Raw genomic sequence first — 26,894 nt, forward strand, 5'->3', positions numbered from 1 at the left:
CCCTTATCTTCGGCGCCTGGCAGCGTCACATGCACACGCACTCTAGGTATCCGAACGGACAGATTTTGAGGAGAGGCCCGAGTGCTTTGATCTCTCGTCATTGGGAAGGGTCCGCAGGAGTGCGCCGGTGGGCAAATGACCTTGTGCCGGCCGCCGTTGCGCGGCGCTCGGCTCGCTCGCTCGCCGGCCGCGGCCGCGGCTGGAGCTGTGGCTTTCACCGCGCCTCAGTCGCTCCGTGGACGGCTAGCAGGCCGTGCGCGCAATGGTGCCGCCAGGCGACGGTGATGCGCTATGAAGCCCATCACGTTCGAGAACTTGCGCCGCCTCGTCGGTGGCGGCCGCAAGGGCAAGAAGGACCGCGCCGAGTCGTCTTTCAAGCGCAGCGATTCCTTCAAGCGCATTTCCATCAAGAGGAATTACCTGGAACGCGGAGGAGGGAAGGCCAAACAAGCTGCCAAGGCGGCGGCCGCCGCCGCCACGGCGTCTGCCGTAGGGGGCGGTGCGGAATCTGCCGCGCAACCGGAACCGGCCTCGCTGGCGGCGGAGACCACTAGCAAGTTGGTGACGATAGCCGACGAGGAACCGGACTCAATGGTGATCGGCTACAATCAGTGGATTCGTGGTATGCGCGACGGCGGTGCGTCAACGGCTGAAGGCAGCGGAAAGTTGCGGATCTCGGTAGAACCGGCGCCATCCACGGCTGCCTCCCGACGTCCGCCGACTCCACCCCCGCGTCTCACGAAAGATTCTGGCTCGGTGGAGATCTTACGTTTCGAGCGTTCTCCCGTGTACTCGCGGAGGCAACCGCGCTGTTTCCGAGGTGACGATTTGGGACCTAGTGCGAGTGCTAGTGTGGGCAGCAGTCGGCCGGACTCTGCGCTTAGCGTCAGCCTCGGACGGGTATGGATGGATGCGCCCCTCGCAATGGCTCCGCGCAGCCTCGAGTTACCGCGTCCGTCGCCGACATCGTCGTCTGGTGGCGCCTTGGATGGTGGTGCTGGCAAAAGAGCACATCATTCCCTCGACTCGGCGCTAAAGGATCACCATCGTTTTCAACCACGCACCATTTCACCCGCCGTGTCGTCTAGTAAGGATTCTGGTTTCTCATTTTCCAATCCGAGACTCAGTGACGCTCCACTACCTTCTCCGCCACCGTTTAGTCCCCCATCCAGTGGCGGAGGCTTCTTCCGCAAGAAGAAGCCTGCTGTTGCGAAACCGAAACCTAGTGTGAGTCGCGATGGCTACTTCAAGAGGACCAGTGGTGCTAGCTGTTCTGTGAGACGTAACAGCAGCCGCAAGAGGAAAGGCGGTGGTGGAGGACAGCGCCGTAAGGGACAGCAGTCGAATACAGCGCGATCTGACATGTATCAGGTAGTTATTAGCCGACCCCCTCGCTCCCTGGCGGCGCTCAAGCTCGATCCCATGATCTTCGTACCGCCAGAGAGACGAAGCGCTCGCCGTAACAACCACAAACCAGTTAAATACGAAGTGCGGGAAATTCGCGACTACTGTGCGCCGCATGACTCCACTCATTATCCCCTGACGCTCGGTGGACTGGATGACGACGACGATGACGATGACGGACTGTACGAAAGTATTCTGGGAGACTATCATGGTAAACAGTGTGACAGTGCAGAACGGCAGTACCCTCCACTGCCTCCAACCCGTGCAGCGACAGATGGAGACTCCAATGCGCGGTTAGGCGACGAACCAGCACAGATGCCATCCCCTGCACCGGGTCCAGTGAGGAGCAGTAGTTCTGGGGACAAAACTTCGCGTTCCTTGGGAGAAGGGGATAAATCGCGGCCAATTTTACGACATAGCAAAAGCCATGATGTGGGCGAAATAAGTGCACGACCGATCAAGAAAGGCGAACGCTCACGCAGTGTTGTTTCTCTTTTGTCTACAGAACAATTAGAAAGACAACCCGCGAATTACTTACCGGAACTTCCTGTGGCAGCTACGTGCATTACCCTAACTGGCGACGCTGCATCAGAGTCCGATGATGAACCACCTACGCCCCCCGTGCGAGTGACAAGTGTGAAACAGATTCAGTGTGTTACGGTAGTGGAAAATAGCGAGTCAGAAGAAACATCGGAAGAAGAGACGTATGTCCCATTGGGCGTGTCTCCCGTGCCCCGGCGACGACCAGTGCGGAGGAAGAAGTCACAGCAGCTGCGTGGCAGGAACGCCAACGTCAAGTACTTGGCGAAGCCGGGCGTGCACCGTGCGGCCTCGACTCTTCGGCGTAGCCGCCGGGGACACGCAACCAAGAAGACGGGTGAGTCTTCTTCTGCCTCATACAGCAAAGAAATCTGGTGCAGGATAATTTTTACGGTCCAGACTGTCGCCGCCCACTTAATTGAATAGCCACGTCCGTTTATGAAACAAAATAAAACATCTGTCTATATCCGTCGGTCTCACGGTTTTCAGTAACACCCACTACTGGTTTCAACGGTAGATATTGCGTATTTTTTCGTAAGTGATAATTCGTATACATGTTTATTTCTGCCCAGTCAGCTGTAAATATAACAAGGCAGTAAGTACCTGGTAGAAATACAGGAGTATCCATTATCAGTTATGTGCAAATCCTCTGCATCCAGCTAAAAGTGTAAACCATCGAAACTAAACGCTTCATGGGTTCTGTAAAATGTTATGTGATTTACGCAGGTAGCTGTTTTATTTTATTGGTTCCTTGTGCCGCTTTGCTTTAACGAGATACGGAAATTTAAATTTCTTGTCTCGATTTTGCTGTGGCTGAAGATACAGGTATAAAAAGGAATGTGGATTTGAAATTGTATTCACCCAGCGCTGTTTCGATAATACAAAAAATAGTTGACATCCATATATAACAAATGAAGCCCGTAATGAAAATGACAGGCATATCAATTGGCCACCTTTCTGTCTCCCACCAAGAATAATCCTTTCTACATCTCACAAGTAATCACAATATTGGTGAGAGATGTACAATGACTATATGACGTATTTATTTTCTAGAGGTATTTTTTATGTAGAGGTTCTTTTGTTTTACCTTTAGTATATTAGTTTTATTAGCCTAATACGGTAGGATTTCTGTTGTTCTACATACAAGGTGGGTTAATATGATGAGATTTTTGTGGTTTCGTTGTGGGTGCTCTCAAGTTTTCATAACAAAGAGCAAGCGTTTCATTTCATACTCTATCATTCTTAGCATTAAGTGGGATCAATAGTGAACACTTTTCTGTTAATTCGACTTGATAAAGAACATGACCCTATATTCCTTAAGAAACTGCTACTTCGTAGCAGCTGGCCGCGTGTTCTTCTCTCACCTCGCGGTGACGCGTACTCAGCTCCATGTTTACCGCTGTTGAGAGTACGTAATACAAACTTATTGCCCGCATCTCGTGGTCGTGCGGTAGCGTTCTCGCTTCCCACGCCCGGGTTCCCGGGTTCGATTCCCGGCGGGGTCAGGGATTTTTCTCTGCCTCGTGATGGCTGGGTGTTGTGTGATGTCTTTAGGTTAGTTAGGTTTAAGTAGTTCTAAGTTCTAGGGGACTGATAACCATAGATGTTAAGTCCCATAGCCATTTGAACCATTTTTGAACAAACTTATTATCACAATTACGCGCTGTCCGAAAACTGATCGCTTCTTACTGCCCCTGTTACGAAACTACGACAACACAGAAGAGATGTAGAGGCAAGTACCGTCCCTGGTATGCTGATACATACCAGGTGTACCGGTATGAAATGAGCGTTAAGATACAAATGTGTCGATAGGGAACATTTGTTGTGAACGAGCCTTAATTTTTTTGTTTGGTTGGTATGACATCTGTCAAAGATATTTAGTATACATCAAGTCGTGGAACAAACAACATCATTTGTTTTCATCGTGTTAACAATGTCGAATTTTGCACCAGAAAGTGATGATTTGGGGAAAGCATTAATTTTTTGTTTTCATTTGAAAAAGTGCTGCAGAGTCGCATCGAATGCTTGTCGAGGCATATGGTGATGATGCTCTATCAGAAGCAACATGCAAAAGATGGTTTCAACGGTTCAGAAATAACGATTTTGATGTAAGAAATGAAGAACGTAGAAGACCACCAAAAAAGTTCGAAGACGCCGAATTGCAAGCAATATTGGATGAAGATGATACTTTGAGTCAGAAGCAAATGGCAGCAATGCTAAATGTTGCACAACAAACAATTTCTGAACGTTTGAAAGCTATGGGAAAGATCCAAAAGTGTGGAAAATGAGTGCCACATGAATTGAATGAAAGACAGATGGAAAACCGAAAAACCATTTGACAAATTTTGCTTCAAAAGACATGAAAGAAAATCAATTTTGCATCGAATTGTTACTGGCGATGAAAAATGGATTTATTTTAAGAATCCTAAACGGGAAAAATCATGGGTTAATCCGGGACAACCATCAACATCGACTGCAAAATCAGATAGATTCGGCAAGAAGACAATGCTCTGTGTTTGGTGGGACCAGAAAGGGGTGGTGTATCATGAGCTTCTAAAACCCGGTGAAACTGTCAATACTAATCACTACGGGGAACAAATGACCAATTTGAACTATGCATTGATCGAAAAAAGACCAGAATGGGCCAGAAGACATGGCAAAGTAATTTTTTTTACACGACAATGCAACTGCACACAAAGCAAAACTGGTTCAGGATACAATCAAAACACTTGGCTGGAAGCTGCTACCCCACACGCCGTATTCACCAGACTTGGACCCTTCCGACTACCACTTGTTTTCATCAATGGGAGACGCAATGGCTGAGGAACACTTAGATTCCTACGAAGAAGTCGAAAATTGGGTGTCTGATTGGTTTGCTTCAAAAGACGAACATTTCTATTGGCGTGCTGTCCACAAATTGCCGGAAAGGTGGTCAAAATGTGTAGAAAGCAATGGGCAGTACTTTGAATAAAATGTTTTTACTTTTCAATTCAAAATTAGTGTTTCATTTTCACAAAAAAAAACGCTCATTTCATGCCGGTACACCTAGTCTTTCGTGGTCTTGATTACTGTTGACTTACGAGAAATTTTGTCGAACAGTGCCCAGTATTTCTCAGTCAAGTGGACTTAAACGTCGGTTTCTCCCAGCTTTAAATTCATCCTGTGTTCTTGCGGCGCAGCGACTTTACATGCAGTCGCCACAGAGCATGAGCTTCTTTGAATAATTTAAGCAAAAATTGTCTATCACTGTCATGTGACAGCGAGGAAGCAAGTTTCATGTTCTACTTGTAAAGCGAATAGAAGGAGCTGTTGAGTTCCGCTCGTTACTCTTTGACGTAGCTACACGACAGCCACTGAAGAAACTGAATTAAAAAGTGAAGAGATCAAAGTTCGAAGACAGAATAATTTTCAGTTATGTGTCACTCATCTGAGAGAAAGATAGTGCTTTACAACTCTACAGAAATTAATTTAATCAAATTGAGGAAAAAAAGCGAAAATTAACACTTCACCCCTGATTTGAGCTTTAATTCCTATCTACATTTCGTCAATAGTGTTGGTACAAGCTGTAAGCTGGATTAGAGTTCAGGCCCGGTACATATTTTCAATATGTGTGATAGGTAACCTGGATAGTCCACGAAGACGCGGTGAAAAGTAATGCATGTTGATTTTTTTATGTGAAAACTCTTCCACGTTTTTAAATAAAACAAACATCATTAACGTTCTATACCTTTATTCTTCATGTCTACATATTTATAGCCTTTGACGCTAGAGGGCTCCGAATTGTAGCGTCTAACATAGCGATGTGTAACGTAAGTATGTCTGAGCGTGGGTAATAGTGTACTGTAATTAAGAGTTTCGAATTCGAAATGTTCGTTCACCAATGGAGAACCCTCTCTTTCGGCTTGACAATATCAGAGCACACCGAGCGCTACGAAATCAGCAACCATCCGACGCCTTGGGTTCACTTTCATCGATCATCCTCCGTACAGTCCCGACTTAGCCTCATCAGATTTTCATCTGTTTACAAAAGTTAAAGAACACCTTCGACAACTTCACTTTGATAATGATGAAGCGGTGCAAGCAGAAATGAGGTTGTGGCTCCGTCAACAAAGTGAAACATTCTCCAGTGATGGTACAGTCTCAAGAAAATATTCTCTCGTTGGGAGAAATTTGTCGTCGTTAGGGTGACTACGTTGAAAAATAGATACGTGGACATGCAGAACAAAGATGTCGAAAGTTAATAAAGATTGTTTTATTTAAGGTGCCGTAACAGTATTTAAAAATTAGAGACATTACTTGCAGCACGACCTCGTACAAGGTATCTACCCAGACTTCTCGTGTGTCTCATTTGACACATGCAGGCTGTTTTTCTGCAGCATCACTCCTTCAGCAGTAAACTGGAGGGCGGCTTCATCATTTTGTGTCGGCCGTTCATACTTCCACATACAGTCTGCACGTGCTTTAAACGATCAGGTGCGATGGGTGAAAATCTGACGAATCCATTCGTAGAGGTCTGGATCTGAGGAATTATAAACGCCATTTGATCCGTTCTTTCTCAGCTTCATTACGTGTCTGTAATACGAAGACCATTACATAAGACCAAGCCACACGAAACAACAACATTAAGAATTTAGGTTAATAGAAAGTTCTAAAAAGGAATAGCCTCAGGGTCAAGATGTCTCTACTCACTAAGCAACCCACTCAAAAGTAAAGTTTTGTCAATCACCACAAAGATGAAGATATACAACACTATTATCTGCCCCATAGTACTATGCGGCTCAGAAAGCTGGACGCTTACAAAGAATGAAAAAGAAAAACTGAGTGTTTTCGAAAGAAAGGTAATGAGAACAATCTGGGGACCTGTGTTGGAGAATGGTGCAGGGAGAATTCGAAAGAACAATGAAATTTATGTTAATGAAGCAACCCACTATCATTCAGAAATTAAAAAGTAGGAGACTGCAATGGGCTGGACATGTGGACAGAATGGAAAACAACAGGATCACCAAGAAAGCATTTGAGGAACTCTCCAGGCAAAAAGACCATTGGCCGACCTCATACAAGGTGTAAAGATGATAGAGGAGGTCATCGCAGCATTAGGAATTTCCGCAGGGTGGAGAGAGGCTGCGAGAGATAGAAGGCGGTGGAAGCAGATCGTTGATGCAGCGCGTGGTCTACAGGGCCTGTGATCGCTGAGAAGATAGAAGAAGAGAGAGATAGAAAGTTCTAAAACAAGATCCTCTGCAACGAGGAACACACTTGAGCTTAGACAGATCAAAAGCAAACTAAAAGGGAGATGGAAAAATCTTGTTTAATTAATTGAAAGTTGTTCCTGTCAGGGTGTCGTCCAGTGTTAAAGACAAGTACTAAGAAGTAAGAAATCAAAGACAGTGTAAATAAGCAAAAAATACTCCTTGAAACAGTTACAAGCTTCTCAGAGTTTTAAAATTTAAGTAACGTAATGACATGGCTTAATGTTTGTCAAGTAGAGGAAGCCTCCAGAAATGGAGAAGAGACACCTAAAATATAAATCTCTGTAAGTCATTGCATGCCGGTGACTTAGAAGACAAAACGTATACAGATTTCTGGGTGACTAAACAAAACTGGATATATGTATCTCTTTTGAGGATTTCACCTGTAAATTGTGGAAGTTCAGTCTCCTTCCACGATTGTCCCAGAAAAAATAGCCTTACTTACTAAAGTATTGTGGAGAATAATGAATGCATATTCCCTTTATTATGATGTCAGCATCACACAGTTGTGTTTAATGTTGTTTATTAACAGAGACCAATTTCAGAGCTTTCAAGGTTTGTCGTCAGCAGGCGTGGTGACCATCGATCTACTCTGCAACTGAAAAGTGTAATTTTTTTTCTTAATCGTAGCTGGTTATCAAGTGTCGTAATATGAAGACATACGGATCAACGATCTCTGACTATGAAATATGTCGTGATGGTATAGTATGATGATGGTCACCAGGTGTGTCAGTTGATGGAGCCATAAGAGCGTCTAAATCGACTGTAATAAATAAAGAAAATGGCTCTGAGCACTATCGGACTTAACTGCTGAGGTCATCAGTCCCCTAGAACTTAGAACTACTTAAACCTAACTAACCTAAGGACATCACAGACACATCCATGCCCTAGGCAGGAATCGAACCTGCGACCGTAGCGGTCGCGCGGTTCCAGACTGTAGCGCCTAGAACCGCTCGGCCACCCCGGCCGGCAATTATTAAAAAAATTTAAAACAGCTGTGTGAAGTGAGTATCATCATAAGGAGAATAAATAGTGCATTACTCTCCGCAACAAGTCTATATTAGGTGTCGTCCCCAATATCTTCCAGCAAGATGGCATGTAGAAGATTATTTACTGATACTTCCATTCTTTAACAATTCTGAAGTTGTTTGAAAATAATTCCGTGTTGTGGTTTTTGTTATCAGTTTTTTGGTTAGCGCTTTCCTTGTTGTGATGTTACTTTCTGCGCAACCGTGGCAGTGTTACAGAAATTACTGAATTTTAATGCACATGGCACAGGTCGCTTACCGAACATTTAAAATGCTAGCAGCGCACCGAGTTTTGTACAGTTTCCTGAATTAATTAATTTTAATGACATAACACGCAGTTCTGTTGTATCTTGTGCCTAAATATCAGTCAATTATAATTGGAATCAGTAAACACATACAAAACCCTACTTGTTACAATTAGGGAGAGGAGCATGAAATAGAATGATCGCAGTTACTGAGCAGTAAGTAAATCGGATGGTTCACTTCGGTCTGCTGTTAGGATACTGGGAAAATGTAATAAGTTTAGAAAGGATGTTTCTTAAAGAAACAATCGTGCAACCTACTTTAGAATATCGCTCGAGTGTGACGGATCTGAATCACATAGGATTAACAGGGGATATTGAACGTATACCTAGAAGGTCAGCACGAATGGTTACATATTTGTCACGGAAATGATGAAAACCTGGATTGGCAGACATATGAATATGTGCGCAAATAATCCCGGGAAACCCTACATTCGTAGGCAATATTCAGGGATATGACAGGAACGATCATTAGAAGCAAGTCAGTCTAGCAAACGTGGACACTAAAATGTATACTTCAAACACTTATGAACGTTTCTTCAGTCGAAGACATGTGTTTCCCATTATCGAAGAAGTGGTAGTGCTCATAGGTTGTAAGGTATGCATTTTAGTGTCCACGTGTACTAGACCTTTTTGCTTCGAATGATCGTTCTTGTCACATTCCTGAATACTGGCCATTCCTCCTGGGCCACGCTGTGTACTCCAGCTCCCTGTATATTTGCTCTCGTACGGACCGCGAAGACTGATAAACTAATGACAGCGCGGAAAGAGTCGTTTAAACAGACATTACGCTCGTGCTCCTTGCGCGAATGGTATGGGAAGAAAACGTTTGTGCGAAGGGGAAGAGCCCTCTGCCATGCACTTCACAGACGTGTTCAGAGTACAGATGTCGATGTAGACTATGCCGGAAAAGGTGTAGCAGTCCCTATCTTTCCACCAGTCGCCCAACCTACATTGGGTAACGTGGAATAAGTAACTTTATGTATGGACTATTTAGTTGGGAAAGTACTATGTAATGCGCTAATGTAATTCCATCGCTTGGACAGTGCGTGGCGGGTTGTGTGTTTGTAGCACCCTCCCCTCTCTCCTCCTCCTCCTCCTCCTCCTCCGTCCCCCCTACTTCCCGTACACGTCATTAATGGCAGTCCTGTGTATCAGTGGTTTTCACATGGCCTTCTTTCCGCAGCGCCTCGTCAGATTGCACAAGATAACCCGTCCTTGTACAGTGCATACGCAGTCTTGTTGCCAGTTGCGAAAGATACAATGATAATGGGACTCCCTCGTATGCGTGTAGTGTGGCGCCGTGTAGAGGCAGCTCGCACACAAGGTTAACAGCTTCTGGTCACCACTGCTCACAGCAGACCGGCACCGCGAGCTCCGACGGGGAACTCCTCGGCGGACATAAACGCTGCTGGAAATAATCAGTCTGTGTGGCCGATACATACTTCCGTGCTCCAACAAGTTATGCGTCAATTCATTTGCCACGTAGGAAAAGCGTTATAAGTATTTCGTCCAGATGAGCAGAATAACGCTGTAGGAAAAGCTCGCCTACGTCATCTAAGAAGCTAATTAGAACAGGCATGTTCACGACGGGACAAGACCAAAAGAAACAGATTTCTCTGCAAATTCCATGCTTAAGTTCTCCATTGACACAGTTTTAGATCTTTGGTAACAAGCTTTTAGATGACAGCATTGTTCCTCCAACCGAACCGTCAGTGGTTGGGTAATGACTCTTCGGTGATGGACAGTAGACTGTGGATTAGTCTTGTACGCCGAAACAGTCTGGGTATAGAGGCACGCTGAACAGAAAATTCATTGCCTCTGCCTCTAGTGAAGAACTGGGACTCCCTACCTCCGGCAGTGTTCTCAGTTTACTCTCAGAACGACTATAATTTGTAGCATGTGATGAGCACTCATTTATCCAAGGATTTTTGTTAATTACCCCGTTTCTTTACCGCTTCTCATATTTCTGGATTCTCAATTTAAGCTATTATTTTTCCATCTTTTGCATGCTATCCTTTTGTTATTAACAAAATAATTTGGTGTTATTCTTCTTGAAGTATGTTTTCTGTAGTAAATCACACTGTGTGTGTGTGTGTGTGTGTGTGTGTGTGTACAATAAATATGTTATAACTTGAAAAAAAACACACAAAAACAAAACGTTGTTTTGCTCAACACAGAATCTTAAAAATATATTCATTTGTTCTTAAGTAGCTATTTTAATAGAAACACAATTCTTGAACTATTCATAAATATTTGTGTCAAATTTCACCAATAATATCGATAATGGGGATAAAATAACAGAACGGCTGTCGGTACGTGAATGAATATCATGGCACGGAACAAGAGGAATAGCATGATTTAAAGCCGTTGTGCCGTTTAATTGCAACTTTTCAGGAGCAAACTTCCTGCTTAGTGGAGTACTTCCAAACTTGATACGTTCTTTTGGTTTTACAGATCAATATTTGTTGAGCCTTTATCCTGACGGTGTTTCCATGTCTTGGATTAGTTCGTTGTTGGGGTAGTTTCTGATCATAAGGATTCTTATAAGGAATTTCTTTAGTCCGTTTGTTGTGACTTTATCTGGTTATCGTCTTTTTGATTTTATATAATTGAATATGACGTGGTTAACACCTGGGTTTCCTTTTACTCGTCTATTCATCATTATGCCGCTTCTCAGTATTCGTGTCGTGTTACTTTGAGCTGTTCTATTTTTTGCTTGGTTGTGGATTAAAGAACACAGTGATAGTACACACTGATTACAAACTTGATTTGAAGCACGTAGAGAATTTACCTTTGAATGGGACTTTGTTTCTCAAACCATATTCTAATTTATCTTCTGTAACTGCTAACCGACTGCTCATTTTCGGTTCGCTGCGAGCTTCTATAAAGTTTGGAAGGTAGGAGACGAGATGCTGGCAGAAGTGAAGCTGTGAGGACCGGGCGTGAGTCGTGCTTCGGTAGCTCAGATGGTAGAGCAGTTGCCCGCGAAAGGCAAAGGTCCCGAGTTCGAGTCTCGGTCGGGCACACAGTTTTAATCTGCCAGAGAAGTTTCATATCAGCGCACACTCCGCTGCAGAGTGAAAATCTCATTCTGGAATCATACATCTTATATACATTAAAATATGTTACAGGCCATAGATGATGCTTCATAAAATTCGAAAAGCACATGGCAGACAAGCAGAGTTATATTTATATTCCGGCTTGGATCTCCATAGTAAAGGTGTAATAGTAATGAATCAGCGTTATCTTTTATCGTCACTTTATTTGCTTCAGAACTCTGACTCTGTATAATTGTTTTGTGTTTCTTCTCCCACGCTTGTCAACCTAGTCTTTACTGAAGTTCAACTGCAGCAGAAGGAAACGAACCGATGGTATTAGAGAATTGTACATAGGTTTTTCTTGAGTGTTATCCTTCATTTTGGACGTAAAAATTATCTGAGATATCTGATATATGCCCTTAAACATTTTGTTATTTGTTTTAATTTATTTATTTGTGTAACTTAGCAGAAGTAAGGCCATCAGACTCTGTGTTATATCTAACCATAAAATTCTACATATTTCGCATTACGTTCATTACGATAAGTATGTTAGAAGTTACGTCTAATTCGCAACATTATAAAGCATTTAGTAATTCGGTAGCACGAAAATACAAAAAAAGTTTACATTCGTTCATGAATGCAACAAGAGAGACAAATTACAGTTTTAAATTATGAGGGCTAACAACAAAGGACATCAGAGAAAAGGGGGATGAGTGAGAGCTAGAAGAAGGTGATAAAACACGATTAATGAAGATGATGGGGGGTAGGGGGAAGAAGAAAGTGACACGACTGATTGAAAAATGGAAAGAGCAAAAAGCGTAAATGTGAGAAGATGGGAGCATTTTCTAGACTAGTTGATAGCAGGGAAAACTGAACGTATGCGTTAATTTTTGGGGAAGCGTTATGAGGGGGACGAAATAAATTGTTTTAGCCTCTTCTTGGTGTACGTTGTTTGCCCAAACAGTGCCGACTGCTAGAACACCTCCTTGGTCTGCGCCAATCTCCAGAGTACGACGCAATCGGGAGCCTGTAGAAACCCGCCTGGCTGAACATTGAGATCGAGTCGAGGATGGCCGACCACGCGCGTCCATCCAGCGTCAGCCTTGCTGCGCGCGCCCGTATCCGCGAAACCGCTCGCTTCCTGCCCCCCCCCCCCCCTCTCCCCAACCCCCCCCCCCTCCGTGTAGCCTTTCTACTCGTTACTGTCTGTGAGCGGCAGCCGTGTGCCTTCATAGCCCGAATGTCTCGACTGCTGAAATTTCCGTGTAGTGGTGGAAAGTCCTCATTCTGAATACAGTTGTATGCTATTTGTAGGAAGGACTTCGGTTGGGCGTATCTCCCAGTGCACGGAGAAATGATGCACCTCAAGAAATTCAGAGGAAACAGAAGTCGACCGGTTTCTTGTTGAAGGAACCTTGTTGACGTTCATCTGTTTCCTGGGCTTTGTAACAACGAGCTCAAGTACCTATTTTGGATGTGGCTGGTGCCAGAGTAAGGCGTGTTTTAATATAGCTATTCCGTTTTATTGTCCGACGTGACGTCCGTGGTTATAACGATTAAATTTATTTTGTAATATTCTCTCTCAGATTCCTGATGATAGAGTAGTCCCTAACAAAGGTCGAATAATAAGTAACCAGTCTCGTAGTTTAAAGGTGTATCCAAGCCTTAAATTTAAAGCACTTAATAATTTCATATTACTGAGTTTACTTTATTGTTGGCATTGTTCTGTGTCACAACATTTCAGATGGTTGCAGGTTCTTTCGCTCCCATGGACCACATTTCATTTCCATGTAGTAAAACTGCTTCAGACGTCCTCTTCTCGGTTGATGTTCCTAAAAAAAGCCATTTATCAAGTATATGGGAACTGCGGAGGACCACACATCCGAAATATTGTAGGATTGCTCACTGTGCGCTGTAAAGTGCAACAGAGCAAAACATTGTAATGAGTACACGTAGAGTCACAAGGAGAGTAAAACACATTAATATTGCTCTATGCGCCGAGGAGAGCATTAATCAGAATCGAAACGGAAATTATCATGGTGAATGCGATGGGAGAAAACTGTGTTTTACATTACGCCAAACCTAGCATACTACGTACTTAAAACCGTTTATTTGTACGATGAATGTAAAAAAAAAGTGTTTTTGTTAACTCCTACAACGTCCATTGGATATTATACTCTATCAGCTTCTACAATCTGAACTGGTGCACGACTCTGTGCGTTAATAGCTGTAATGCAGCTGGCTTATTTCGGCATACTAGACTTGCATATCTCTGAGTGAGGAGCAGATACCGATATCAGGCTTTTCCGATTTTATTTTTCTTGCGTTCATATTCACAACGAAGCATTATTTCCCGGCGTAGTACAATTGTAGATGTTTACATCAGGTAGCCCACATTCATAACCACATTCATAACACATGAGAATTCGGCGTCGTTAACACCACATGTAGCGTGTTTGAACGCCGGTGACAGAAAAAATTCTCGCCACTATAACTCGGGCGGGAGAGAAGCAGAGATGGTGACCCATTATTCCCAATCACCATACAGTGCGCCATGGTCTTAAATTACTAACTCAGATTTCTCCATAGAATTTTAAAGAGTTAAGACTTGTGACTATCGACGGTGATGCGTCCGTCAGGTGGGAATATTAAAATCGACGACCCTCCCCCCTTCTCGATACTGCAGAGGAACGGGTTTCAAGTTTCCCTCCCTTCTTTAACCGACTGCAACAACAACACAAACAAAATAATACACTGTACAAGCACACATCACAATACAGATACGCACGTTAGAATTCCTATACCTACGTAATTCGGTGTGCCCCTCGAGCAGTTATGATGTTGAGTAGATCGAGATGACATGTGCTCTACCGTTAGGCTTACGTAAACCGGTTTCATTACTGCGCAAAAGTGATGCTGAGGAGGTGGCCAGATGCTGAGGAGACCTCTGATATGAAGGCTAAACGTAAATATGTTCCTACATGATTTCATTGCATTGTGAGTCAGTAAAAAAAATTAAAAAATACTGTAACTAAAGGTTGTTTTATTTATCACTTCTAACAATACCACCTCTTGCAAAGTAGGTTAGAAATCAGATTAATAATGTTGCTCATGCAGCATATGTTCGCTTTATCGGGCACCAACAAAGTTATTGACTGTGGATGGTATCGTCAGAATGGAAATAATGAAGTCACTGTAAAAAAAGTCATTAATTTTGGCACTTATCTTGAATGGATTCCCTCGTAGCTTTCGTCGAAGTTGTTATGGCTCATCTTGTTGATTCTGGGGTGATTCCACTTTGACTGCTAGAAGGTCCAGATTTGTATTTTAGCAATATTTGAAGACCTAACAAATACGTTTTTCAGGAAATTCTTAATGATCAAACAATCCCAGATCAGAACAATGGTATGGTAGAAATAATTTTCGACTTGGTGTTCACGATCCACATTTTTATTTAACTTCTTGTAAATTCACATATACTACTTCTTAATTGTCACATTATCAAGAAAACAGTTTTGTATCAATCTTCATATATTTAATTTCCACTTTAACCAAACAGAAGTCATGACTGTTCTTTTACAAAGCGAAATAACAACTTAACTTCTACAAAGTGAAACAAAGACTGCTCTGCGCGCATTCGCGCCGAAACGGTTACAAGTAAGTCAAAGATTATGACAGCCTCACAGAAATGAATACACACAAGAATCTTATCACTATAATATATCGATACATCGGAGTACCTATACATTAATAAAACCAAATGTGAATATTATCACAAAAATATGTCTGTTACTTCGCAGAAAAGTAGTACGATATTACTGGTATCGAGAACTAGGGTTGGAGTGCCGTAATGGTGACGTAAATAAAGAACCATTACACACTGAATGACAGTTGCAACTTTGCAAAGGGGTATAGGTGAAAAGAAAACTGATGAGTAAGAATTATTTATTTTTGGTTACCGCCTTCGTTGCGGAAATATTCGGATGCGGCAATTTTGAAGCGAAATGGGTGTTGCTCCTGACGCTTGTGTTTATGGAAATGTTTTCGTTACTGCGCCGCGGCCAGCCCGGGTGCCAGAAGAGTTACGTTCAGAGAGGGCCCCGCGGTTCAAGGTCGCGACCCGTAATAACTCTGAGGAATTCCCGAGGGCCCGCGTTGTGTAATGAACGCCCGTTCCCACCACGTGGCGGCCGCGGAATCCGAAAGCGAGCGCGCTCGGAGCCGGCGGGCCGGCGCTGACGCGGCCGTTCTCACACTGGCGAACGCCGCGCCGGCGCCCTCTTTACGTAAGGCGCGGCCGGTGGGAAAGTGTGTGCGCTCCGCGCTAAGATGTGCGGTGATTGCAGGACCGCTCTCGCCACTAGCCGCGCCGGATTACAATTTTAGTGCCCGCACCGCTCTTAATGCTCTAGTCCGAACTGTAACGGTAGCAAGGCCCTTCCGCCGTCTAACCACGCTGATGAAAATGGAAAGTGTTACACCGTGAAGCACTAGTCTGATATCTATCAAGCTTTGTGGAGGTATTTCACCACGTAACGGATACTATATGATTAAACTTTCATTCCGCTCGGAACTGGTATCCACATTAATACACTACTGGCCATTAAAATTGCTACACCACGAAGATGTCGTGCTACAGATGCGAAATTTAACCGACAGAAAAAAGATACTGTGATATGCAAATGATTAGCTTTTCAGAGCATTCACACAAGTCTGGCGCCGGTGGCGACACCTACAACGTGCTGACATGAGGAAAGTTTCCAACCGATTTCTCATACGCAAACAGCATTTGATCGGCGTTGCCTGTTGAAACGTTGTTGTGATGCCTCGTGTAAGGAGCAGAAATGCGTACCATCACGTTTCCGACTTTGATAAAGGTCGGATTGTAGCCCATCGCGATTGCGGTTAATCGTATCGCGACATTGCTGCACGCGTTGTCGAAATCCTGTGACTGTTAGCAGAATATGGAATCGGTGGTTTCAGAAGGGTAATAAGGAACGCCGTGCTGGATCCCAACGGCCTCGTATCACTAGCAGTCGAGATGACAGGCATCTTATTCGCGCGGCTGTAACGGATCGTGCAGCCACGTCTCGATTTCTGAGTCAACAGATGGGGACGTTTCCAAGACAACAAACATCTGCACGAACAGTTCGACGATGTTTGCAGCAGCATGGACTATCAGCTCGGAGATCATGGCTGCGGTTAACCATGACGCTGCATCACAGACAGGAGCGCCTGCGATGGTGTACACAACGACAAACCTGGGTGCACGAATGGCAAAACGTCATTTTTTCGGATGAATCCAGGTTCTGTTTACAGCATCGATGGCGACATCGCGGTGAACGCACATTGGAAGCGTGTATTCGTCATCGGCATACTGGCGTATCACCAGGCGCGATGGTATGGGGTGCCATTGGTTACGTGTCTCTTTCACCTCTTGTTCGCATTGACGGCACTTTGAACAATGGACGTTACATTTCAGATGTGTTACGACCCATGGCTCTACCCTTCATTCGATCCCTGCGAAACCGTACATTTCAGCAGGATAATGCACACCCTCATGCTGCAGGTCCTATAGGGCCTTTCTGGACACAGAAAATGTTCGACTGCTGGACTGGTCAGCACATTCTCCAGATCTCTCGCCAATTGAAAACGTCTGGTGAGTGGTGGGCGAGCAACTGGCTCGTCACAATACCCCAGTCACTACTCTTGATGAACTGTGGTATCGTGTTGAAGCTGCATGGGCAGGTGTACCTGTACACGCCATCCACGCTCTGACTCAATGCTCAGGCGTGTCAAGGCCGTTATTACGGCCAGAGGTGGTTGTTCTGGGTACTGATTTCTCAGGATCTATGCACCCAAATTGCGTGAAAATGTAATCACATGTCAGTTCTAGTATAATATATTTGTCCAATGAATACCTCTTTATCATCTGCATTTCTTCTTGGTGTAGCAATGTTAATGGCCAGTAGTGTGTGTGTGTGTGTGTGTGTGTCCACCACAGGTGCGCATTCTGTTCTGTAATCGAAGCGGCGCGGAGGCAGACGGGATCTCAGTTTCATTTGAGGAATTTCCTGCCGTGACAGAAACACGTGCTGTGTCAGATAACAAAGAGGTGGAGGCTGGTATGAAAGTTTAGATTTTAATATCACATCTCTGCGTGTAACACATCACAAGGCCAAGTAGACCAGTCCAGGATCCGTACAGTCTTTAAGGCGTTTTCGATGTGAACTGCATTACATTGTCCAGCCATTATCCTGCTGGACTGGACCATCTGGTATCCAGGTTACGAAGGGTATACCAACAAGGTTTACCATTCTTGCCACATACCGGTGAACATTCAGCCTCCACTCCATAATTACCAAATCAGTCCCGTTCCCGTATCCAATAGCTCCCGATTCTGTGATTCTTGGAGTTGCATGGCTCTCGTGGGTCGCTCCTTTGTGTGACCTCTCACGAGGCTGTTTATAAACAACCACAAACAGAAACGAAACTCGCCTTTGAACGCCACAGAATGCCACTTAACGTCCCAGTACACTATGCAAGTCTCTGCTCCTAACTGTTCTGGGTGATATTCCGCCACGTATCCCTGCTTAGATTTCAGCTGCTGTCATCCGCCTGTTCGTCATAGCCAGTGTAGTTCGTCTGGAAGGACTCATTCCTGTTCTCGCCTCACTATTCTCCTGGGTACATCTCGTCTACACTCGGTGTGCAGTCATCATTCTACCGCAAACTGTTCGTGCAATCTATTGGTATGATGCTCTCACACCCCCATACGCCAGTAATCTGGTGTTTTCAGAGTCCGAAAGATGGCTTTAAGCTGTATGCGTGTGCTCGCTGAGTATGCTGTGTTGCTATCCCCACCTGAACATTTGCATTAACGTTGGACATATTCAGTAGCAATCACTTACACACATTGCTCTTCATTTGTAGGATGGCTTGTTTTTGTACTGAAAATAAGCTATCATAACGATGAAATTTTAATCATCATATCCCAGAGGTATGGAAATACTGAAGTACCGGGCCGGTAGGACTCGTTCGAAGCGTTCATAGTGTTACGGTTCCCATTTCCATCAGTGTATGGGAAGCTAGACGAGACACAAGATAGATTCTGCATCGTGCAGAGCATCCTGTTTATATAAATAGTGAAGTAAAGCTGGCTCTAACTATCAGTGTTTTTGGAACACCGCAATGCTGCATTAATTGTGCTCTTGTTGGGTATGCCTGTGCTTGCCTCCGACGTTCGAAACGACTTAGCCCAGCACTGTACAGGCAAACTGCAGTTTGACGTGGACTCAGAACCATGATGAAACTTCACGTTTTTTACATAAGCAAATCGTTGTCAGAGCTGAAAGACTCGGTAAGCGACAGAACATTGTTCTTGGACCGACTGGAGATTGAACTTCGGAGCTTTGGATTAGTGGTCAGGCATTTGCCCACCGAGCCACACAAAAGCATATATTAAATTTACAGAATTTTGTTATGATCCCGGTCTGCAATATTTTAACGCTACCGACTTAATTGTTACATCAACTGTGGCGTTGTTCTTAAGCGATGTTGCCCTCTTTTATAAATCTGATAACGAGACGCTCTAATTTCGGCAATGGCCAACCATCTCTTCAGCATGACTTTCGCACAATAATGAACTCGGTTTCCATGAGCCTAGCAATAGAGCACATGTCATCCCGATCTACTGCTGTTCGTGGGACGCTCTGAATTACGTAGCTTTGGGCATTCTTATGTGCGTATCTGTACTGTGATGTGATTATTTTGTTTTTGTTGTTGTTGTTGTTGTTGGTACTGCTGGTTATGCAAGGGACAGAAACTTGAAATCTCTTGACGCTGCATAACTGTTCCTCTCGGGTATCAAGAAGTGGGGAGGGCGGAGGGTCGCCGTTTTTTATATTCCCACCTGACGGACACATTACCATCGACAGTCACAAACCCTAACTGTTGAAGATCCTACGGAGAGATGGTACTGTATGGTGACTGGGAACAATAGGTCACCATCTCTGCTTCCGTTACCACTGAAGTAATAGCGAGGGGAATTTTTTCTACCTCCAGCGTTCTAACACGCTTCATGTAGTGCCAACGATGTCGAATTAGCGTGTGTTAATGAGCTTGCTTAGGAATGTGGGCTACCTAGAGGCTGATACCGGTATCTTCTTCTCACTTAGAGATCTGTAACTGTAGTATGCCGAAAAAGGACAGCTAAAATTACAATTACTATCGCGAAGTATTATGCAACAACACAGTGTGTAGAAATTGCTACGATTTTTACACTCATCGTACAGATAATCATTTTTAAACACACAGTATGCCAGGATTGGTGTGATGCAAAACGCAGACTCATCTTGTCGTATTCTCCAGGATAATTGGTTCAAATGGCTCTTGAGCATTAGGGGACTTTACTTCTAAGGTCATCAGTCCCCTAGAACTTAGATCTACTTAAAACTGACTAACCTAAGGACATCACACACATCCATGGCCGTCCAGGATAATTCTTGGAAAAGTTACACACATAGTGTTTGCATTCGGATTAATGCTATACACGGCCCATAGAACATTATTAGCGCGTTTTACTCTCCTTTTGTTTTGTACCAGAAATTATTGTTTTTTTTTTACTGTGTACATTTCATTAACTACCCTTTCGGGTAGAGGAAACTGTTTGAGGTACGACCCGTGTAGATTTCGCTTCTTTTGCGGCAAATATCAGGGAGTTGGGAGTAGGGCAGAGTGGTTCTAATTAGAAAATGTGTAATGTAGACAAAAGGTTGGTTGATTACAACAGTGCTGTACGGGGAGACGTCCTATTGTAGGCGGTATGCCTTTCCCTTCCTCTGACCTTCGAACTGTCTTGTCAGGACAGTTACGTAAAAAACAGCCGGCACACTTTGATGTTTGCAATATTTTTGTGTGTAGCAGTAAGATATAAATATAATTTTAACCTCGCATTTATTTCTTCGCTGCATTTCATATGAGAGTTGCTGTGCGAAGCAGGAGGAGCTGCAAATCTTTAAACTGGAAAGTATTCACGAACCGGATGGTTGGTATTGATCCCTCTATTATGACATTGTTTTTCTCAAGCTGAGATATTCTTTTCACATAGGCTTCTCAACCGTATATATTATGCAGCTGCTTTCACACTAGTATGCCTTGTGCACCAGTGAAACTTCGCCTTTTTTGTTTACGCGCAGGATCATAGGATTCTTGTCTTGCTGGATAAATGTCTTTGGCAATTGTGCCGTGAATTTGTCATTGATCTGTATGTCAATTTCGGGGAACCGCACCTGCATCGTCTTCATGTTGTATACTTCTCTCACGTGCCCTACGTACAATTTCTCATAAGGTCATGGCAGGGATTCTGAAATATATAGTTTTCGCTCCGTTCTTTCTGCCCGTAATTTATAAATGGTATGGCACAGGAAACGATTTTGACTCGTACTGATTCGGCAACTTGAGAAACCCAATACCATGAGAAGCCAGTTTCGATGTTCAGATATACTTGACAGTAAATAATCTCGGCTGAGGGGCAAATACTGTACAAATTTCGTAGTTTGTTGTATAATAAAACTTTATTTAGAACTGCTCAAGATATTTGCCGTTAAGGTAGTGCCATTTTTTCCCATTCTTGCGGAAGAATTCTTGGCACATTGGATACACGATTATCCAGCGTTTTTAGGCTGCACGAGGGGAAATGTAGACCGTGTCAGATAAGAGTTTTACGCTTAATAGAGGAAGATCACGCAGGCTGAATGCGCTACTTGGGGCGTAACGAATTGACCTCTGCGAAACCGATACCTCTCCTGTCCCCTCTAATTTCATCCTTCCATTGGTATAAATCAAAATGTAAAGCACTGCTCGCTTTGACGACTCCTGTGATTTCCTTGACAGGTCTTACGCTTTGGGAAATACTGAAAGTGTACCGTTGCCTAAAACAGTTTTAAAGCAACCTGTGACAGAAGTCAGAGTTACGTCACTACCTCGTTCCAAAATATGGAAAGCGAAGCGCTCGCAATAGAAGAGGTTCATTGTCAGCGGTATCAGAATGATTTCTCCTCATAACTTAAGTGTCTGTCGTTTCTGGACCAGGGTCCCTTACCTCGGATTGATACATTTACCCTCCTCCGTCATCACAGAATATTAGCAACATCACCACGGAATCACTGTGCATGCCTCGTGAAAAGACTAGAGTGATAAATTCGGAGAAACTGAAGCTTAATATAGTGTCTCGTCGACATTGCATCTTCTTGGCGCACCTTATGACGTGGCACTGGACTCGCATTCGGGAGAACGGCGGTTCAGATCCCCATCCTGCCATCCAGATTCAATTTTTCGTTGGTTTCCATATATATCACTCAAGGGAAATGGCGATATGCTTCTTTTGAAGAGGAAACGGTCGATTTGCTTCCCAATGCTGGCGCAGTCAAAGCTAGTGTTCCATCTTTAATTACCTCGTTGCCGAGGGGAAGCTAAACACTAGCTTTCCTTCTCACGCAGTTTTTTCGGGAATATGGTAATGGTAACCGAAATAGCTTTAGCAACAAGCTGTACGGCGGCCTTTCAGAGTGTAGGTGCGGGTATAGAGAGGCAAAAGTTACAGTTACCGGGAAAAATCCTATCGAACCGACCAGAGAGACTCTTAAATCATTGATTTACTAGTTCTTCATTTAACCAGCAGAGATAGATAATTACGGAATTTTACTGACATCGAAGTTCCGGTTCGTCAGGTTGGTCGTGTGACGTTACGGAATCCCAAATGCCAGACCCAAGCTTCAACACTTACGTCAGAGGCGGCGAACCAAATACTATGTGTTTCCTTTCACTTGCCGTATCAGCTCCTCAAGTTCGCCGTGTAAAAGTCAGAGGTGAAGTTCAGATGGCTCGGCGGAGCGCGGCCGGTCCCTTAATGGGTTCCGCCGAATGTTAGTGGCAGGCGATTTGCGAACGTCGCCGTTATGCCGGGCCGAGTCCAGAGGTAAACGGCCCGGCGCGAGGTGTGCGCGCCCGCCTGCACCGTTAGATCCGCTGATGCAGCACCTTCCTCCCGTCGACGGTGAACGACGCCATAGCACCGCATAGTGAACTACTGTCTGATGACGAAGATAATGTAGTAATATTATTCACAGCAGCAGAAAACGTCTTTCTCACTTATATTCAGCATCAACAAGATGAAGAAGAAGGGAACTAATGCTTGAAGCCAAACTTTAGTAAGATCAGTTTAGGTTGTGGAGAAATGCAGCAACACGCGAAGCAATACCAACACTACGACTTCTCTTGGAAGGTCGATCGTACAAAGAGGAGTCTACATTTTTAGTATATGTTAATTTTTAATTTTATGCAGTATTTTCGAATGTAGGCGAAAGCCACTGATTTGAGATAATCTTTGATAGCGGGTCGTGAGTCTGGCCTGGTTAGTAGTAAGAGGCGAGGTTACGGCTACGATTCCAGGTCTGGCTTAGTTTTAATATGCCAAGAGGTTTCAGAATACAGTAATATTGCCTGGAGTGCACCATAAAATTTTTAAGTTGTCAGGAATAAAACAAAGGGAGCGAAAGGTTATCTATAAATTGTTCATAAACCAGTTATGAGAAACGAAAGATACGAAAGGGAAGCACTACCTGAGACTGGAGTGAATCACGGTTGTATCCTATCCCTCGTGTTACAGAATATCTGCATAGAACAAGCGAAAGAAGGAAAATGGGGGAAATTTGAAAAGAAATAAGAATATTGCGGTTTGCCGATGGTAGTGTATTCCCGTCAGACGCAGCAGTGGACGTGGAAGATAATATGAATGCAGTGGAAAGTATCTTGGAAAGATGTAACAGCCAGCCGGAGTGGCCGTGCGGTTCTAGGCGCTTCAGTCTGGAACTGCGTGACTGCTACGGTCGCAGTTTCGAATCCTGCCTCGGGCATGGATGTGTGTGATGTCCTTAGGTTAGTTAGGTTTAAGTAGTTGTAAGTTCTAGGGGATTGATGACCTCAGATGTTAAGTTCCATAGTGCTCAGAGCCATTTGAACCTTTTTTGAAAAGATGTACCAAGTTGAATATCAATCAAAGTAATAGAAAAGTAATGGAACGTGGTCGATTTTAAAGCGGGCGGTGTTGAGGAAAGTAGAAGGCTTTTGCTATTTGGGTTACAAAATGATTGACTATGGCCGAATTAGAGACGATGAAAACTGCATGCCGTCAATAGCAAGGACAGCTTTTCTAGAAAGGGGCATCTGAAAAAAATATGTGTGTAAGGAAATCTTTTACTAAGATATGTGGCCTCATATGAAAGTGAAACGTGGACGATAACCAGTACAGACAAGAAGAGCAGAGAAGCTTTTGAAATGTGGTGCTCCAGGAGAATCCTGAAGGATTAAGTGGGTTAACCGGATAAATTAAGGAAGAGTACTAAATGGATCGGTCAATAGGACACGTCGTGCGACCTCAAGGAATCGTCAGTTTGGGATGGGAGGGGGGGGGGGGGGGGATTGTATTGGTAGACCAAGGGATGAATACAGTAAGCAGATATCAGTGGTTGTACGCTGGAGTATGTTTTTATTTCATTTTTTTTTTTCAATTTATTCGCTTTCTTGACATGCCCATTTAGCCATCTTAATAGCAGAATGTCAGTTACGACGATACGATCGTAAGGACGACAAACGCTCAGTCCCCGAGCGGAGAAAATCTTCGACCGTTCGGGAATCGAACCCGGGCCTCTTCCTCAGCAATTCGCCGCGCTGACCGCGCAGTTCCGAGGCGCACGTTGCGGTAGTTACACAGAGAGGAAGAGGCTTGCGCAGGATAGGCTGAGGTAGAACAACAACAACAACAAAAGGAGCAGCAGCAGGTCAGCATAAAGGAGAAACTAGAAAAGCAAGTAGCTGATATAGCAAGTACGCCTGTCAACTTTTGATAAATTTGTTCAGTTATTTTGGATCTGTCGGCGCTAGATCGTTTAGATCGTTGTATAAAAGCAACATATTTTTAGAGAGGTCAAGGGAAGGGTGCGAAAATTTAACTCAGTAAGGAAAGGCTTACTTTCATGTGGCTTAGCCCGCTGTTTATGAGCTCGCTTGCTATACCTAAACAGAATTGTTTTTGTATGATGCTACAGCCTTGGTAGAAATTCCAACGCACTACTCTTTTGTCGAGTTCAGTGCTTACTGGTATTTTTTACACAACACCTTTAACAGTACGAATACTTTCCTTGACATTTGTGTTTCGAAGTAGTTCAGTCATTGCAACACTTTTGTGTCGCTGTAGGTTAGTTCTACATTTGAATTGTTATTCCAGTTCGACAGCATTTATGCTGCAAGACCTAATTTCAGCGCTGGCATTCAAATGGTTCAAATGGCTCTGAGCACTATGGGACTTAACATATGTGGTCATCAGTCCCCAAGAACTTAGAACTACTTAAACCTAACTAACCTAAGGACATCACACACATCCATGCCCGAGGCAGGATTCGAACCTGCGACCGTAGCGGTCACGCGGTTCCAGACTGACGCGCCTAGAACCGCACGGCCACACCGGTCGGCGCGCTGGCATTGCTGTGAAATTCGTGCAGCTATCCTTGCAAACGTTTCACTAGAACAAAATTAATATAGCTCAGAAAAACACAAATAGAAGTAACGTCGTCTTCAAATATAACTTCACTCTGCAAACCACTGTGCCAGTAGGTACGTCTCCTTCGCGCTCCCTAAGAGAGCAATATGTACTCGGTTCCCGTATGTACCTAGATTGCTCACTTAATAATGATTCCTGAAACTCTGTAAGTACGCTGTCACAGAATCGTTGGCGTTTATCTTCAGTTCATGGCTTATCAGCACCTCTGTTACACGCTCCCCTGGGGCAAACAATTTATTATGCTTACGACAGCGGGAATAGTTAATATTCAATACAGTATGCTCATTTAGTTCGCCTTTTTTTTTATTAAGAAATTAATATTCATCCGTATGTATCGTCTAGTAGATATGAAGCTTGTTCTTCTGGTCAGAGCGAACCAATCCATGCTGGACGTCTGTGCAAATTTCAGTATTGGATGACGCCGTCCCTGTTACGTGTGTTCGTTGCTAACAGTGATTACGTACTTGTCTGAGGTTTATTAGTACGTAAAGCTGGTCTCAATACGAAGGCTAGTTCTAACAGCTTAGTGTTACACTAGGAATGGTCCTATTGGAGGCGCTAAGCTTCTACAGTGCTCATACCTACGGATTTACCCAACCAGTTACGGAGGACCTGCTGTTCAGTGAAGGCTTCGAACTAGAGCGCGGTATGGCGCATTAACAACTCATTACCAGAAACGAAACAAGCGATAAGTAACAGAAAAGTTCTAGGATCGAATGATGGTTAAACACTGAACCGTTGGATTTCTGGTCCAAACCACTTACGCGACGAGCCACACCCTCTTCCTATTCACTGCAGTTCATCTGATTTTACTGTCTTAGTGCAGTAGGGATAAATTTTTGTTTTCTCTGAAAAATAGTTGATATTTTAAGAGATGAAATTTTAAGTCTAGTAGTCTTTGATGTTACGTTTGCCCACTCTCCAGATTGCCGTCATTTCCGCATACGTGGCACTCCCTACAATAATCTGCTGCGCATATAGTGTCCGTAGTCGTTATAGGCGATTCCTTTCCTCAACTGTTCCTCCTCCTGCTGTTCTAATAATATTGTTCTGTCTACAAATTTCTCTCTGTCTGGATGCGCATTCAGAAAAATCGCCATTGGTTGCTCCAGCTGGACAGCTGATCTTGAACATCCTTCCGTTGCATCACATATCCAGGACTTCTACCTGCCTGCTTCCTTTTTTTCCTGTTGCCCAAGTTTCTCGGCCGTATAGGCCCACAGTCCAAACAAATGTTCTCATACTCCTGATTAGTTTCCTTATTTTCAGACTTATGTTCAGACTGGTAAACTCCTTTCTCATATTAAATGCAAGTTTGATCTTCTGTAATCTATTCACAATTTCTTTCCTATTGTCTACCATCGCTTATGATCTTGCTCCCCAAACAGTTAAGCTCTGTCAGTTCTAATTCATCTCTTCCAAGTGTCATTCTTAGAGATTGGTGTATTCTTTAGTACAGCGCACCATCACTTTAGCCTTTTTGTTGTTTATTCTTACACCATACTGGTTACAGAAAATACTTTCCATTGTGCTGGGGATGTTCTCTACGCCTTCTTTCCTCTCCTCGGACACAGAAATATCATCTGCACATCGCAGTATGTCTGTCTTCTGCCCTAATGTCGACCGCAGATTGAAGCCCGGACCTTCGGATCTGTAGTTACCTACCACATACCCACCGACTCGCAAAGAGATCGACTGAAATTTGAATTGCA

General features: G+C 43.9%; 1 protein-coding gene across 4 annotated transcripts in view; it reads left to right on the top strand.

Moving 5' to 3' along the window:
• The first annotated feature begins 261 nt into the window (after positions 1-261).
• LOC126466217 (disco-interacting protein 2) overlaps positions 262-26,894 on the top strand; it is a 648,438-nt gene continuing 621,805 nt past the window's right edge. For 3 of the 4 annotated variants that reach the window (XM_050096366.1, XM_050096367.1, XM_050096369.1), the window contains exon 1: positions 264-2,281. In XM_050096366.1, coding sequence (XP_049952323.1) covers positions 292-2,281 — 1,990 coding nt within the window. In that variant the 5' untranslated portion in view covers positions 264-291. Of the gene's footprint in view, positions 2,282-26,894 lie in introns of all 4 variants that reach the window. The other variant, XM_050096368.1, reaches the window with a different exon arrangement.

This window comes from Schistocerca serialis, chromosome 1 (assembly GCF_023864345.2).
Source record: "Schistocerca serialis cubense isolate TAMUIC-IGC-003099 chromosome 1, iqSchSeri2.2, whole genome shotgun sequence".
NCBI classification, from domain to species: domain Eukaryota; kingdom Metazoa; phylum Arthropoda; class Insecta; order Orthoptera; family Acrididae; genus Schistocerca; species Schistocerca serialis.